The sequence below is a fragment of the Protomyctophum parallelum genome (assembly GCF_964188405.1).
Source record: "Protomyctophum parallelum genome assembly, chromosome: 11".
In the NCBI taxonomy this organism is placed as follows: Eukaryota; Metazoa; Chordata; class Actinopteri; order Myctophiformes; family Myctophidae; genus Protomyctophum; species Protomyctophum parallelum.
In genome coordinates, this window is record NC_139707.1 from 31,699,717 (window position 1) to 31,716,478 (window position 16,762).

General features: G+C 45.3%; 1 protein-coding gene across 2 annotated transcripts in view; it reads right to left on the reverse strand.

Annotated features, from left to right (window-relative positions):
* erbb4b (erb-b2 receptor tyrosine kinase 4b) overlaps positions 1-16,762 on the reverse strand; it is a 457,442-nt gene that overhangs the window by 22,507 nt on the left and 418,173 nt on the right. For both annotated transcript variants that reach the window (XM_083776517.1, XM_083776516.1), the window contains one exon: positions 5,774-5,929. In XM_083776517.1, coding sequence (XP_083632643.1) covers positions 5,774-5,929 — 156 coding nt within the window. The remainder of the gene's footprint in view (positions 1-5,773; positions 5,930-16,762) is intronic.

Consider the following 16,762-nt stretch of genomic DNA (forward strand, 5'->3'; position numbering starts at 1 on the left):
ACCTACATGACTGCCTGCCTAAATATGTCCCAAACCGCCCCCTAAGGTCTTCCACTGCTGGCCTGCTCGCTTTGCCTAAAAAAATTGCAACAAAAACATACGGGGAAGCAGCATTTTGCTTCTACGGGCCGTCGGCATTGAACAAGCTCCCACTGTACCTTCGTCAGGCAGCCTCTGTAGACATTTTTAAAGCTCAGCTCAAGACCCACTTCTACAACATTGCTTTTAATTGATCTTTTATTTTATTTTTATTTTTTGTTATTCATGTCCTCACTCACTGTATTGCATTACTGCTTGTTTTTTGTCGTTGCCTTGCTTTTCTTTTATTCTCCATTGTTCTGTAAAGCACTTTGAGCTGCATTTCATGTCATGAAAGGTGCTATACAAATAAAGTTTTATTATTATTATTATATTATAATATGGCAAAAAAGAGCGTGTGTGCGTGCGTGCGTGTGCGTGTGTGTGTGTGTGTGTGTGTGTGTGTGTGTGTGTGTGTGCGTGTGTGCGTGTGTGTGTGTGCGTGTGTGTCCATCCGTCCACTTTAATCTCCGGCACCGTTGGCCGGCTGATGCACACACATTCCCACTAGGCCGAGGAAGAAATGCCACTTAAACATTTTTAAATCAGCCTCATGGTGGCGCTATAACAGGCCAATTCATGTTCTTACATATAAGTGCACCAATCAACTTTGTACACCCACTCCCTAGAGGCCAAGGAAATACCTTTACCCTGCATTTTTTACATCTGCTGGTTAACTGTACCGATCTGTGTACAACTTTGTCTTTGTATGCACACTTCTAAACATTATGAATACATTGAACTGTTTATATTACAAACGCTATTATCCTGGTGGAGACCTGGGCACTTTTTCTATAGTTCCCTCTCTTTTCGTTCTTGTCTCTCTAATACATGGTCAGCAAACAGTTTTGCCAAATTTGTTTTCTTTCTCCCCCCCTCTCTCTCATTCTTGTCTCTAAGACATGGCCAGGGAACATCTTTGTCAGATTGCTTGGCGTTATGCAGAGCCCTCAGTAAAAGGTTATCCAGGATCGCTCCAAACCCCAAAACTCCCTTAGTCAGTCCTGCTGTTGCCAAGCCAATGCAATGCTGAGACCTGGAAAAACAAATGCTCTCTCCGGTGCAGGGCTGCAACTATGCATTATTCTCCCAGTGATTCATTCTATCAATTACCCTTTCAATTGATCAAATCATGGAGTACGGTGGGTGGGGGCTCGGTCCTCACTGGCAGGTAAGCAAGGAGGATACAACAGCCGGGTCAACACACACAAATGTGTGTGGCGAGATATCGATTGGCTTAATGACTTAATTATCCCTTCGTTAAGTCCCTCCCCAACCTGTCCTTGTCCAATAGGCATGTTAGCAACGGTTACTAGAAGAGGAGAGATGGCAAGTTTTCCTTCTCACCCATTGGGATGCATGTTATATGACAGGAGTTCTCCATATAAATAATCGATCATATCAGTAGCAAGACCTTCAACATGTCTTGTTAGAGGGAGTAACAGTATCCAACTCAATCAACTGACGACCGTCCAACAGGAGTTTTCATGTAATGCACGGTAAGACTACAGTGATTAGCATTATTGCCATCACCTGGGCTGGGTGGCTCAGTTGTGTAACTTTCCCGACGTTAATCTGTTTATGTGTTCAACAACACAGCCATGCAAAATAACACTGACAGCTAATTTGATTTATATATTAGATCCCTATTAGCTTGCTGTATATGACAGCAGCTACTCTTCCTGGGGTCTCAAAAACATCATCAAAAACTGAGTATTTAATATTATTACATACACCATTCATACAACACAACACAACAATGCAACACAAAACACCATCTCATAAGTTCATAACATGTGTGCTGCTTACTTTTCTAGGTAGTTCACCTTTCACCTAGTAGGCCCTATGTGTAATGGAGACCAATGTTCTTTTACTTAATTAGTAATTCTCCTCACCTGGTAGCTTCTCAATGGTAGTTATGAGGTGATTAGTGGGTCAGAGTCAGTTCAGTTCAAGCCAGCACACTGTGAAGAGCTCTCACTGCATGTTAAGTTAACCTTTCTATCAGGCCTTGGACAGGATAAGTCTGTAAGTTTGTGTGTTTTATTTGTTTAACTTTATGGCTCTTTAAGTATATATTGGCTCTTAAAGCAATATGCTTGATATTTTCTAAAATGTTGATTGCATTTAGTACAGTGAGTACAACATGTTCTTTTCTTGTAGGATGCATACAAATTACTATGTTTGGTTTATTATTTTACAGTATATGACACAATGTTGTGTTCTCTATTCTTTCTGTATTGCAGTTTTACAATTTATTCTTCACTAAAGAACCTACACCAAGTCACTGCCTTTTGGATCTTTATTGGGAACTTGTTAGCTGTCTGCCAAGCCATACCAAATGTATACCAACGTATAGCAAGGGCAGAACAGTAAAAAGACTTTAAGCACAGCGGGCTTCACAGAAAGACATGGCTCAACACTGCAGTTTATTTTCTTCATCATGTCACATTCAAAAGGTGATGAAGAGCTCAAAACCAATCAGTACTGCTGCAGTAAAAGCACGTGCTAAAGCACAAGCTGCACTTGTCAAACTAGCCTATGCACACAAGGAAGCAGCAATGTTAAAACAACAAGCTGATCTACAAGCTAATCTGCTGTTGCTAAAATCAGAGGAAGCTGCAGAAATTGCATCAGCTGAAGCAGACGCACTACAATCATGTGTTCTAGAAGATGAAGTGCTTCAGCAGCAGCGTCGCCAGGACGAAGTGCTTCAGCAGCAGCGTCGCCAGGACGAAATGCTTCAGCGTCGCCAGGACGAAGTGCTTCAGCAGCAGCGCCGCCAGGACGAAGTGCTTCAGCAGCAGCGTCGCCAGGACGAAGTGCTTCAGCAGCAGCGTCGCCAGGACGAAGTGCTTCAGCGTCGCCAGGACGAAGTGTTTCAGCAGCAGCGTCGCCAGGACGAAGTGCTTCAGCAGCAGCGTCGCCAGGACGAAGTGCTTCAGCGTCGCCAGGACGAAGTGCTTCAGCAGCAGCAGGACGAAGTGCTTCAGCAGCAGCATCACCAGGACGAAGTGCTTCAGCAGCAGCGTCGCCAGGACGAAGTGCTTCAGCAGCAGCAGGACGAAGTGCTTCAGCAGCAGCGTCACCAGGACGAAGTGCTTCAGCAGCAGCGGCGCCAGGACGAAGTGCTTCAGCAGCAGCGTCGCCAGGACGAAGTGCTTCAGCGTCGCCAGGACGAAGTGCTTCAGCGTCGCCAGGATGAAGTGCTTCAGCGTCGCCAGGACGAAGTGCTTCAGCGTCGCCAGGACGAAGTGCTTCAGCGTCGCCAGGACGAAGTGCTTCAGCAGCAGCGTCGCCAGGACGAAGCGCTTCAGCAGCAGCGTCGCCAGGACGAAGTGCTTCAGCAGCAGCGTCGCCAGGACGAAGCGCTTCAGCAGCAGCGTCGCCAGGACGAAGTGCTTCAGCAGCAGCGTCGCCAGGACGAAGTGCTTCAGCAGCAGCGTCGCCAGGACGAAGCGCTTCAGCAGCAGCGTCGCCAGGACGAAGCGCTTCAGCAGCAGCGTCGCCAGGACGAAGTGCTTCAGCAGCAGCGTCACCAGGACGAAGTGCTTCAGCAGCAGCGTCAGCAGGACGAAGTGCTTCAGCGTCGCCAGGACGAAGTGCTTCAGCAGCAGCAGGACGAAGTGCTTCAGCAGCAGCGTCGCCAGGACGAAGTGCTTCAGCAGCAGCAGGACGAAGTGCTTCAGCAGCAGCAGGACGAAGCGCTTCAGCAGCAGCGTCGCCAGGACGAAGTGCTTCAGCAGCAGCGCCGCCAGGACGAAGTGCTTCAGCAGCAGCGTCGCCAGGACGAAGTGCTTCAGCAGCAGCGTCGCCAGGACGAAGTGCTTCAGCGTCGCCAGGACGAAGTGCTTCAGCAGCAGCAGGACGAAGTGCTTCAGCAGCAGCAGGACGAAGCGCTTCAGCAGCAGCAGGACGAAGCGCTTCAGCAGCAGCGTCGCCAGGACGAAGTGCTTCAGCGTCGCCAGGACGAAGTGCTTCAGCAGCAGCAGGACGAAGTGCTTCAGCAGCAGCAGGACGAAGTGCTTCAGCAGCAGCAGGACGAAGCGCTTCAGCAGCAGCAGGACGAAGCGCTTCAGCAGCAGCGTCGCCAGGACGAAGTGCTTCAGCAGCAGCAGGACGAAGCGCTTCAGCAGCAGCGTCGCCAGGACGAAGTGCTTCAGCAGCAGCAGGACGAAGCGCTTCAGCAGCAGCGTCGCCAGGACGAAGTGCTTCAGCAGCGACAGGATGAAGAGCAGCAGTATGAAGCAGAGGAACAAAAGTCTGAAGCAGGCTATTGTAAATATTCACACCATGTTGCAAAACATCCCGTTCTTACTTCTTCATCAGTGCACCAGCTAACAATGGACAACGATGGAGAAGCTACGGTCAAACAACAAGCTAGGGAAGAAAGATTCTTAACGGAGCACCTATCAACTGAGGAAGATCAAGGCGGGGAGAATGAGGAAGTCTTCAACCCAACACTAAGCAATTGCCCTACCACCATTCATGTTAATAAGAAGTTCAACTGCTCTAGTCCTAGTAGAGTCAAGGTCCTCTCCGATAGCTTCTGGAAGCAGGAATACCTGGACACTCTACAGCCTAGGAGGAAATTGCAGGCCGAAAAGCCCAATCTGCAAGTTGGAGATGTCATGCTGTTGGGGGACTCTCGGGTGACGGGGGGTGGGTGGCCTACAGGACTCTTCGTCAAGGCTGATCCCGGTCACGAAAAGAAAGTGAGGAAAGTCGGCGTGAAGGTCATCCGACAAGGTACTCCCAAAGTGTACTCTAGACCTGTGTCAGAAGTTGTTCTTCTTCAAAAAGAGACTGTATAGTGGTATAACCAATTATACCATGCGGGGAGTGTGCTGCTTACTTTTCTAGGTAGTTCACCTTTCACCTAGTAGGCCCTATGTGTAATGGAGACCAATGTTCTTTTACTTAATTAGTAATTCTCCTCACCTGGTAGCTTCTCAATGGTAGTTATGAGGTGATTAGTGGGTCAGAGTCAGTTCAGTTCAAGCCAGCACACTGTGAAGAGCTCTCACTGCATGTTAAGTTAACCTTTCTATCAGGCCTTGGACAGGATAAGTCTGTAAGTTTGTGTGTTTTATTTGTTTAACTTTATGGCTCTTTAAGTATATATTGGCTCTTAAAGCAATATGCTTGATATTTTCTAAAATGTTGATTGCATTTAGTACAGTGAGTACAACATGTTCTTTTCTTGTAGGATGCATACAAATTACTATGTTTGGTTTATTATTTTACAGTATATGACACAATGTTGTGTTCTCTATTCTTTCTGTATTGCAGTTTTACAATTTATTCTTCACTAAAGAACCTACACCAAGTCACTGCCTTTTGGATCTTTATTGGGAACTTGTTAGCTGTCTGCCAAGCCATACCAAATGTATACCAACGTATAGCAAGGGCAGAACAACATGTCTAATAGGCTATATTTGATAGCTAGCTCTACAGTCTTCACATTGACATCAAAACAAATACAATATTATATTGGGATATAGCTAGCTATGAGGTGACGAAAGCTTGCCATCCTTAGCAACTGTTGCTAAACTATTTGGATTGGCATTGGACAATCACTTTTGGGGTGAGGTTAAGCGAAGGGCTAATTGGCAAGAAAGAGTAAATGTACTTTGTACTTATTATCACTGGCTGGAAAGGAACTGTGTGTCAGAGTTGAAATGGTGGGCGTTACCTTTCCGCCGTCGGCGTTGTATTCCTTCTCGTTGACGTCCAGGAGGCGCGCCAGGCCGAAGTCGGTGATCTTGATGTGGTTGGGAGACTTGACCAGGACGTTACGCGCTGCTAGGTCTCTGTGCACCAGCCTGCGTTCTTCCAGGTACATCATCCCCTGCAAGCATGCACGAGTGCGCACACACACACACACACACCCACCCACACACACACACACACACACACACACACACACACACACACTTATCGTTAATTAAAATGTTGTTTTTATTTAATTTATTCTCATTCAAATATTGGTTAAATCTTTACGTGGGTTATCGGACTCACTCCAGTGGGCCACTATAGTTCCACACTCACTCCAGAAGGCCACTATAGTTCCACACTCACTCCAGTGGGCCACTATAGTTCCACTCTCACTCCAGAGGGCCACTATAGTTCCACACTCACTCCAGAGGGCCACATTGAATATTACTCTCGTAGCAAAAATAGCCGATCAACAAGCTCAAAACGCGTCAAGGGTCATGTTTGCATGTTTGGAGTTGTAACTCACTCCAGTGGGCCACTATAGTTCCACACTCACTCCAGAGGGCCACATTGAATATTACTCTCGTAGCAAAAATAGCCGATCAACAAGCTCAAAATGCGTCACAGGTCATGTTTGCATGTTTGGAATTGTTACAGCTGTAATATATCAGTATTCTGATATTAACCTGCGGGCTGCATTAAGTGATGGTGTGGCCCCCGGGCCGCCAGTTGCCCATGTATGTATGCTCTACGGCCTCTCGTTGGGGGCTCCTTACTGTCAAGTGAGTCAGTAGGATACAACAGCAGTAGGAACACAGTGTGCGAGAGGGGAGGAGTTTTTACTAATCTTTCAAGAGTCACAGCATATTTGGTAATAATATTACCATATATTCTGTGGGTTTACATATACATGTATGAATAATATGACTATATGTAATCACCAGATATCTCAAAAGAAAGAAGAGAGTCTCTACTTTCATCGGGGGAAAACGCTGTCTGGGAACAGAAAGCAGAGAAACAAATATTTATATAAATCCTATATCAAACTAACCCTTCTTGGATGTCCTATATCAATCACAGGTTGCAGAAGAGCGGCATCTATCGCAAACCCTGAAAACACCAAATTACGTATGCGCCAGGTGGTCTGTGCGTTGGATTCAAATGGTGTATATAGGCCTATCTGTCAATGGTAGTCAATGAGTTTTAATTGGCAAAATGACTCATTTGGGGAGAAAGATCTGTAAAAAGCAGACAAAACAAAAGCAAAAATAGCAGATCTACATGCAACTTTGTAGATTTCACTACTTTTGTGTGACACTCAAATAACATTAGTGCATACATTTGTGAATAAAATACAAAATAATATAAACTAGAACTGCACTCTGTCGAGTGCCTACTTGCTTGTTGCACCTACTAGTGCGCAAGCAGAGTGTACTGTCGACCGCTACAAACTTTCAAATCTCAGCCTCTCTGTGAAAGAACGTTTGCAATATTGAATTATTAGGTTTAGCTATTTCCTACGTACAGTACCTAGTGTTTGGAGGTAAAAAAGTAATATTTTGAAGTATGGTAAAAGCTTCTACCTATAAAAGAAATACAGTCCTATGGATTTAGTGTCACATACATGGCACCTGACTAATAACATTACTTGCACGCTCTGCTTGCGCAAGTAAAAACATTAAAAGTCGAATTAAGGAGACACAAGGTTTCTTCCTGACAGCAATGCCAACGATATCCGAGTTCCCTACATGAGCATTCACAGTCCAGCACAAAATAAGCAAGAGACCTTTTGGAGGCCTCCATTTTTAATTACCAGCGATGGCCAGCCGTGATAAGGGCTGAGACGGTGGCCGCGCAGACATCGATTTTTCTGGAGCACAGCAAACAATATGGCCAATTAATTTCAGGGAAAGCGGTGCAGGGACCCTTAACGTCACAGCACTTCCATTGTCACACATTGATTCCTTGTCTGACGCATGAATGTCACGCAGTGAAATGTGGGAATGTTAATTTCACTTTGAAAGTGTGCTTTCACAGTTAAGTGAACACTGGGTTGTACTGTATTATGTTGGCATCGCCTCTGCCCAATTGATTAAAAGAGCACTTAAGCACACACGCACGCAGACACATATGTACAGATACAGTTACACACAAATATAAAGGAACAAATCCTACATGAGCAGGCAGACACAAACACACACGCACAGACACACACGCACACACACACACACACACACACACACACACACACAGGTTTGTCACCAACTAATGTATGTCACCAATACAAGGTTTTAGTCCAATCTTAACATCATTCACTTTGATTCTAAAATTAAAGTGAAATATTTAAAACTAGAAATAACCCCCTGCTTCAACAGACAGGTCATACTGCTTACATGCATTTAATAGTAGGCAGAGCTTTCCCCACACAATATGGCGGCTGCGATGACGCATCGCTCCATTGAGCCGCATCGGCCAATATGGTGTCTACGTATAGGCTAAAATATATATGTACGGCCAATAAAGTGTCTATGTTTATCTGTATGTGTGTACATGTGTACACTCTCAGGTAGCATCGGTCCCAGGCTTAGGCTTCACTCACACCTGCACAACAGATTGTTGTATAGCTGATGCATGAGACTTGTTGACTGATTGACATTGACACTCACACCTTCGCACCATAGCATACAACATTGATGCATGCTAGATCTATGAAAGGGTTTGTTTACATCTTGCCCCAATGCATTTCCAATGGAAGTCACATGGTTTGACACAACATTTTTGTTGTACGGCTTTCGGCTGTGTTTCGACTGCCCCCCTCCCCCTCGTACAACAAAAATGTTGTGTCAAACCATGTGACTCCCATTGGAAATGCATTGCGAGCTTGCATCAGTAAACAAGTCTCATGCATCAGCTATAGGCTACATCAATCTGTTGTGAAGGTGTGAGTCAGGCCTTAGTCATCTGCGAAGAAAAAAAAAATTGCACAACTTCCGCCCCCAAAAAATGATAACGTCTACAGCGTAGGTCTTGCCCAGCGTGCTCTCAAGAGTAACACACCCATAAGGGTCCATTTGGAACCTCCTCAAGGAACCATGAGGGTCCCTGGACCCACTGGTGTAGCAGTGTATCCAACATACAATACTAGAATGGAACAGAGCCTTCATTAGTATCATTGGTAACACCAGGAAGGAAGATCAAAAGAGGCCCCATGCAATATGGCTGCTGTGCATAGATCGAGCCTCTTGCAATGTCGTCACAGCTTTAAATCCATTCAATAGCTCCTCTCACTGGCTTGGACCTCTTCAACTCCCCACAGGAAGGAGCAAGCACAGAAAGGAGGGGTCTGTGAGAGAAACACTGAACTGTTTAAAGTTGCTCTCACAATAACACGAGCCACTTTAGCTGAAGTGGCAGAGGGACTGAAAAAAAATCAACAACAAGAGGCCTTATTTGAAACCATAACAAATTGGATTTAGATGGAATAGGTTGAAATACGAGAACGAGAGGAAGGGAAGGGGGTGGGGGGGGGGGGGTTGTAAGCGTGTGTTTGTGTGTGTGTGTGTGTGTGTGTGAGGGGGGGGGGCATAAAAGGTGCGATTACATTGATACAGCTATAATCACAATGCCTCATTTGGAGAAAACACACACACACACACGCACACACACACAGGCACATACACGTGTGCACGGCTGCACGCACTTAGACACGCATAGACACACGAATAGATTTAGGTTCTCCTTCACATATACATGTGTGTGTGTGTGTGTGTGTGTGTGTGTGTGTGTGTGTGTGTGTGTGTGTGTGTGTGTGTGTGTGTGTGTGTGTGTGTGTGTGTGTGTGTGTGTGTGTGTGTGTGTGCGTGCATGAAATGAACCAGTGAAAGGGAGAGCAGGACATCCATACCAAGCAGGAGGGAAGAGAGAGAGAGAGAGAGAGAGAGGTAAATCGATACAACTGTTGATTTGACTCCATTACTGGGGCTCAATTGAAATAAAGCGATAGACTGTGCAGGTTGTTAAACTGTGACTTTAATTAGTCTAAACAACACAAACACACACACATTAGTACACATTAGCAAACCCCCCTCTATCTCTCCCCTAACCCCACAACCCACCCTCTCCCTCTTTGTATGTACAGTGTTTCTATACAATTGACAATTCTTCTGAAAATGCAGATTTTCTACAGTTTACAATCTTCCCCCCCCCCCTCCAAGCCACTAGTACTAGCATGTGTTTATTGCATCCTGCAGAGGACCGTCTCTTCGGGTGATGGGATGGAAACCACACCATCTGGGGGATGGGATCCAAAGGCCATGGAGTGTGGCGGACTTCAATGGGAAACCCCCCCCCCCCCCGGTTTGACTAGATCTGTTCCATATAGATAAATATTATGAAATAGCCGATCGCATAGCTAATTTAACTAATTTTGCTTCACAGGGTTACCTGGACCCCGGTTGAAATAAGGAGCCACTTGTCAGGAGAGAGTCTGTGCGAGTATGCGTGTGCACGCGCATGTGTATGTGTGTATGTGTGCTGAAGGCAGCGGCCGGCGCTCGCTGCCTATGGGTCGCAGACAGAATCTTATTTGTATGTAGCCTACATATACGGCACTTGGTAATCTGCTCAATTTTCAAGACAATTAGGCAGTGGAGGGAGAATGGATGGCTTGTTCGCCAACCTGTGAATTTTAATTAGCTGACACAATGAGAGAGAGAGAGAGAGAGAGAGGGGGGAGAGGGAGAGGGAATGAGCGAGAGAGAGAGAGAGAGAGAGAGAGAGGAGGGAAGAAGAAAAAAACATTTCTTCTCCTGTGCTGTCCTTTCCGCACCTGCTCTGAATGTGCGGCATGCCCTCCCGTGTGGCATGGGATCCATGGATGAGAGAAACGCAGTGTGTGAGAGTGGGTGTAATTGCACATGAGCGGGGGAGGCGAGAGGGAGAGGAGGAGAGGTTTTTAGTGTAAGAAAAAAAAAAAGAGAAAAGAAAAAGGGTTTTATTTCAGGTATAAGCCTGGTTGCAACGGCAGGCCGGCTGCGCGCGGCGGCATGCAGACAGACTGTGTTTATGATAACACCTCCAGACTAGGGGCCGCTGGCCAATCAGCGGGGATCGGCTTTGTGCCGTATAGTGGCCTGACACACACACACACACACACACACACACACACACACACACACACACACACACACACACTTCCACACTTCCACTGAGGAAAACACTACAAGAAAGCCTATTTCTCTCTCTCTGCTGGGCGACATAAAGCTGGCGGCTTGAATATTAGATAACTTCCAGAAAGGAGTGAGCCACTGATTAAAACAATATTGGTGGTTTGAGCAGCCGTTTGTAGAACCTTGGAGTCAGGGGGTGTAGCAGTGGAGGGGTTTGTAGAACCTTGGAGTCGACAATCATCAGTATATACAGGTATGTGTGGCCTCGCGCTGACTTGGGCAGCGGCCCCACTATGTCCATCGCTATACGTGAAAATGGCACAGGGAGCAGAATCAATGGGTTGTTCTGGGTCGGGGGCCGGGCGGTGAGTTGGCATTCTGGGCAACTTCTACAAAACTCTTCAATAGCGCGTTTTGCGCCTGGCCAGTTAAACCTCTCCATGACTCTATCAAAGGTTTTTTTCTGTAAAACATTAAATACTAAAGTCGGGTTATAACTGGCCGCCAATGGTGACATAATTACGATATGTTTCAATATTGGTTAGCTAACAGGTAACGTATTGTACAGTATATGTAAGATTTTGAGTGTGACGTAATGAAGATATGTATCAATGACGGGTATAACTGGCTTTCGATGGTGCACTCAAATGGAAGTACCGTCACTAAAAACGCCGGGACAACGCTCCACAAGTCCCAAACTCTATAGTATAGTATATATGTATAGTAGGTTTATTACACTTACGGGATCATATATATGCTTGGATACTTCATGTCCTACTGACGTCACTGACTAGACATCACAATCCCTGCCTGCCAGCATGCGGCCTTCAGCGTGCCCTAGCAGCTCAGCTCATAAAGTATGTTACAGTTCAGTGCACCATACACATATATCCATACACATATATAAGTACATTGCATATTCACGTACAAGTACCTGTTATCAGTACACAGCCTGTTGGATATTACAACAGTTTATATGTATATAGTTTAATTATATAGATATTCCACTGTTACGTTCTTAGCTTACGCATGTTTCATGATAAATTATTTTTATGTGATGTATTCCCATGCTTTTTTGTTCTTGCTTAATGTAAATCGCTCTGGATTAAGAGCGTCTGCTAAATGCCTAAATTGTAAATTGTGACGTAATAAAGATTACATACATATACGTATAGAGACATTACCTTTAATCCACCAGACACTTTATTATGTCACCATCGAAAGCCAGTTATACCCCAGCATTGATTAATATCTTCATTACGTCACACTCAAAATCAGTATATACTGTATACCACGAGCATACGCATAAAAAAGCCGTGACGACCACCTTACTTGAGCGCTCTGCTTACGCAAGTAATAACTGGGTTATATCTACACTATATATCTCCATACATGGATCTCGCCTGTTCCGACTTCACAACATTGGCACCGCTCTAGTATATTTAAAGAAATCACACCCGTGTGAAGTGAGTGGTGCAACTCTGTGTGGGGGCCCCGGGGGGTCCCTGGAAGTTCCAAACCAACAGGAACACGGCCAGGGTACCGGCCAGGTTCCGGTGAGCTGCCCTGCGTCTAAAACGGTCGAGAAATGACAGAGTTACCGTGTGGGGGTCCCCGGGACATCCAGACCCCAGGAACGCACCCAGGGGGCCAGCCCAGTTCCGGCGAGCCGCCCCGCGTCCGAAATGGTTGAGAAATGACAGTTACCGTGTAGGGCGGGGTCCCCATGGTCCCATGTGTGTGTGTGTGTGTGTGTGTGTGTGTGTGTGTGTTAGGCTGCGCAACAGTGACACTTGTGAAAACCAACCAAAATCTATTTTCGTGCTCGGACACAGCCAGGGACAGATGGACCCAGGGAGGGACACACATAGCCTGCACCACTCCAAAAAAAGAAGGATAACTAGATTATGAAATGTAAGAAGCTTTATTGTCTCCACCAGGCCGAAGGCATGGGGAGAGAGCATGTTTTGCACTCAGTCAGTCCGTCCGTCCGCCCGTCCGTGAACAGCTACTCTCCGGCACCGTTAACCCGGTCAATGCCAAATTTTGCACACACACTCCCTGGATGCCAACGATGAAACAAAATGTCCAGAACAGCCTGTTATAGCGCCACCAGGAGGCCGACTTTTGGAAAACTATTTTTTTGATATTACCAAAATGGATCTGTCCGATATTTCATATTCCATCCTAATTGGCTTTCAAAGTTTGCAGGATTTTGAAACAAAAAGCCTCAAATCGTGAACGCAGCATGCAATTTACGTGAAATATTTCACAGACTGTCCTACTAGGCTGATGATTATATCCCACCCTTTTCACATTGGCCTATTATAGCGCCACCAGGAGGAGGAGGCCACAATCTGAACTGGCCTGGTGGAGACCTGTGACCTGAGGGGCACTTTTTCTAGTTGTATACTGTGTTGCACAACATTATAGTAAGAAATGCATATAATTCTGGGGGTCCTTGGCACGGAAACATTTGGAACCACTGATTTAAAAAGGGAGCCATACTGGATAGACATATAGGTGCGTTAAGACGACCGGATTAAGGGTTGGGAGAGGGTTAATGTTAGGTTTAGGTGTGCTCCCCCGTGGGAGGTTAGGGTTAGGGTGAGGGTTTGAGTAGAATGGGCCTCAGGATTTAATAGGTTAAATGTTGCACCTCTAATAGTTACAAAGGAGAGTTGGCTGGCTCCGGCAGAAAACTAAGTAGCTAGTTCTCACCTTGAGCTGCAGGTACTCAAAATGTAATGAATTCTGGGACAGAACTCTGTCTGGCTAGAGATTAATGAGCACAAAGGAGCCTTTGTCACATTTAATCACAATTCTTCTTCTAAAACAACGGCACCGGGAGAGCAGCTGAAAATGAAGTTTCAGGCCAAAACTGGAAGGAGAACATGGATAGAAATGTAAGCATTTAAACCACTATAGCCTACTTGTGTTTGAACACAAGTGGGCTTGTGTTTTCTGTTTTTCATTCTACATTAAATATCTTCGCTGACAATAGACTAACAAATCAACACGATTATATATTTTTTATAATTGAAACAATTTGTCACAATATTTTCTATATTAAATCGATTTAAATTGTCACCAGTTTGAATCGATTTGAATCGATTTATAATATATTGTTGCATGCCTAAATCAAGGCTTGTAGATCTGCTATTTGGTATGTGAAAAAGGTTAAAGTCCTACTATTTCTGACATACATTGCTGTATGCAAGATTCTCTCCATTTGACCCATCTCTTGGAGCGGTGAGCTGCACCAGTGCCGCGCTCGGGAATCATTTATAGTTGATCTAACCCCTAATCCAACCCTTGAGGCTGAGTGCCAAGCAGGGGCATTGGGTCCCATTTTTACAGTCTTTGGTATGACCCGGCCGGGGATCAAACCCCAACCTCCCAGTTTCAGGGAGGACACTCTAATCACAAGGCCACTGAGCTGGTGGTGAAAAAGCGATATCTAGCTCATTAAAGCTCACAACATGTCGCGGCACGTGAGCTTGTAGATTTGATATTTGCAGAGCGCAACCAATCATAAAATGTATTTTTTTGTCTTCTTCACTAGTCCATTTTAGCATATAGTTTTTATTTGTTGACAAAATTGTCAATATATTTTAGTCTTAGTTTTAGTCATCATAGCTTAGTTTTTATTGAGTTTTCGTCAGTGAAAAATGGTAGTATATTAAAACTCCTCTCTCTCGGGCCGTTGGTATGTGTCGCTGGGCCAGAGAATTACCGCACCACGGGGGGAAATACTCCCCGCACGGGCTGCACAGTGAGGTTATTTATGCTTATTTCACTGAGCCATGCGGACAAAAGCTGAGTGGACCAGATTATCCTCAAATGCATTTTGTGGAGATAGATTTGGCAGCAGGCAGCATGGATCTGGGAGATTGAATCGATAGGGGGGAATGGGGGTGGGTGGGTGGGGGGGTCTGACCATTCGTCAGTGAGACCGACACTTCTTCTCACTGATAAGTAATAGTAAGCCTTGCCGAGCCCTGAGGCCCATAGGGCAGGAGCCTATCTCCCATTTCCTTAGCATGAGGCAACTTGATGTATGTACAAGTACACCCCCTGGACATGACGCTAGAATTTCGCAGGGACTTATTGCAATCCAACCCTTGATGCTATGTGCCAAGCAGGGAGGCATTGGGTCCCATTTTTTTCTTTGGTATGACCCATCCAGGGATCGAACCCCGACCCGACCTCCCAGTCTCAGGGCTCCAAAACACTGGTTCTTCACTGATGCTATTCTTTATCTCTGGCACAAGACAGAGATCCACGCACGCATGCTAAAAACCCACACTATTTGTATGTATGTATGTATGTATTTATGTGTGTATATATATATATATATATATATATATATATATATATAAATAAAATAAATTAAGCGTAAAGCGAGTCCAAATATTATTAAATTCAATTTCAGAAGGGTAGACCTGAGGCCTACCATTGCGTGGCACATCTATGCACGCAATGTGTATGTTCACAGGCTTCTGTGTGCGGCATAGAGGGCATCTGAGCATGTGCTACAGCATACCTCTTACACCATGTGTCCTTTGGGAAACCGGGTCATTGTTGTTGTTGTTGTTATTATTATTATATATTCAAAATGTTCCAATTTCTTTTTGAAGTGTCTGTCAATACTCATAGATCTGCTATATGTCTGCTATCAGATGGTCTGTCGCCGTCAGACAGAAACCTCATATCTCCATTATTCCAATGGAGCCCTGCTCCATCGTACAAGAGTGGCGCACAAAGGTAGTGCAAGTAGCAGCAACAGTAAAAAGAGCTTGTAGTCGGCAAAAAGGAATGGTTTTGGACATACAAGGTTTAGACCACGGCAGCAACAATACGAGTCCATGGCCATCACTCACATTGATTTCTAATTGCTTTGGAACAAGCCGGATGGTAAATATTGCATGTACTGTACTGTATGGAGAGAGGCGGCCAGGGGGGCTGCATCATCATCCAGCCAGTCAGTAATCAACAGCCATCGATCTCCTGCCCTGCCATGGCCTTCCACAACCAATCCATTTAGATCTACTCCACTGCAGTGCAACACTTTAAGACCCCCAGAAGCTCTGCCTCCCGTTTGTATACACTGTCTGGCAGTAGCCTACCTTTACCAGTGCTATAACATTTCAGGTCAGACATGACTATATAAAGCTCACAAGCTCACAACACAAGGCATTGTGAGCTTGTAATATCACAATTTTGTCCTCTTTCTCATTGACTTTCTCATTTTGATGCAGAAATAATAACATCTTGTCTTTCTTTCTTTTTAAATGTCGTAGAAGTCATTATCGTAAAAGTAATCTGGGGAGTCCCAAAAATCATGTGGGGAGTCCCGACGCACAGGTTGAGACCCACAGGTCCACATACAAGACCCAGCCCCTGGCCCCACCAGCCCAGTGTGCTGCCCAACTGGACGCTTATGTCAAGGACCCTTAAATTAATGCATTTTGGCCACACAGAACCCCATCTTGAAATTATTTTTGTGCCGTGCGAGCTATTTTAAAATAGTCAATATATATAGGGTTAAAGTGGGAGCTTGTAAGATATTCTATGTTTGAAACATTAATGTTTCAAAACAGAGACATGGTGCATTTATAGATATAAGATAAGAGAGGAAGTAGTCCCCAGATGATGATTTTATAATTGGTTGTGCATGGGTGTAACGCTAAGAAAATAGGCGGTTCACAAATGTTCACAACATCTCGCAGACTCGCAGCGTGACTTAAACCACTGGTTTATATAACTAGATAAATAATACAGTCCGACAATGAGGC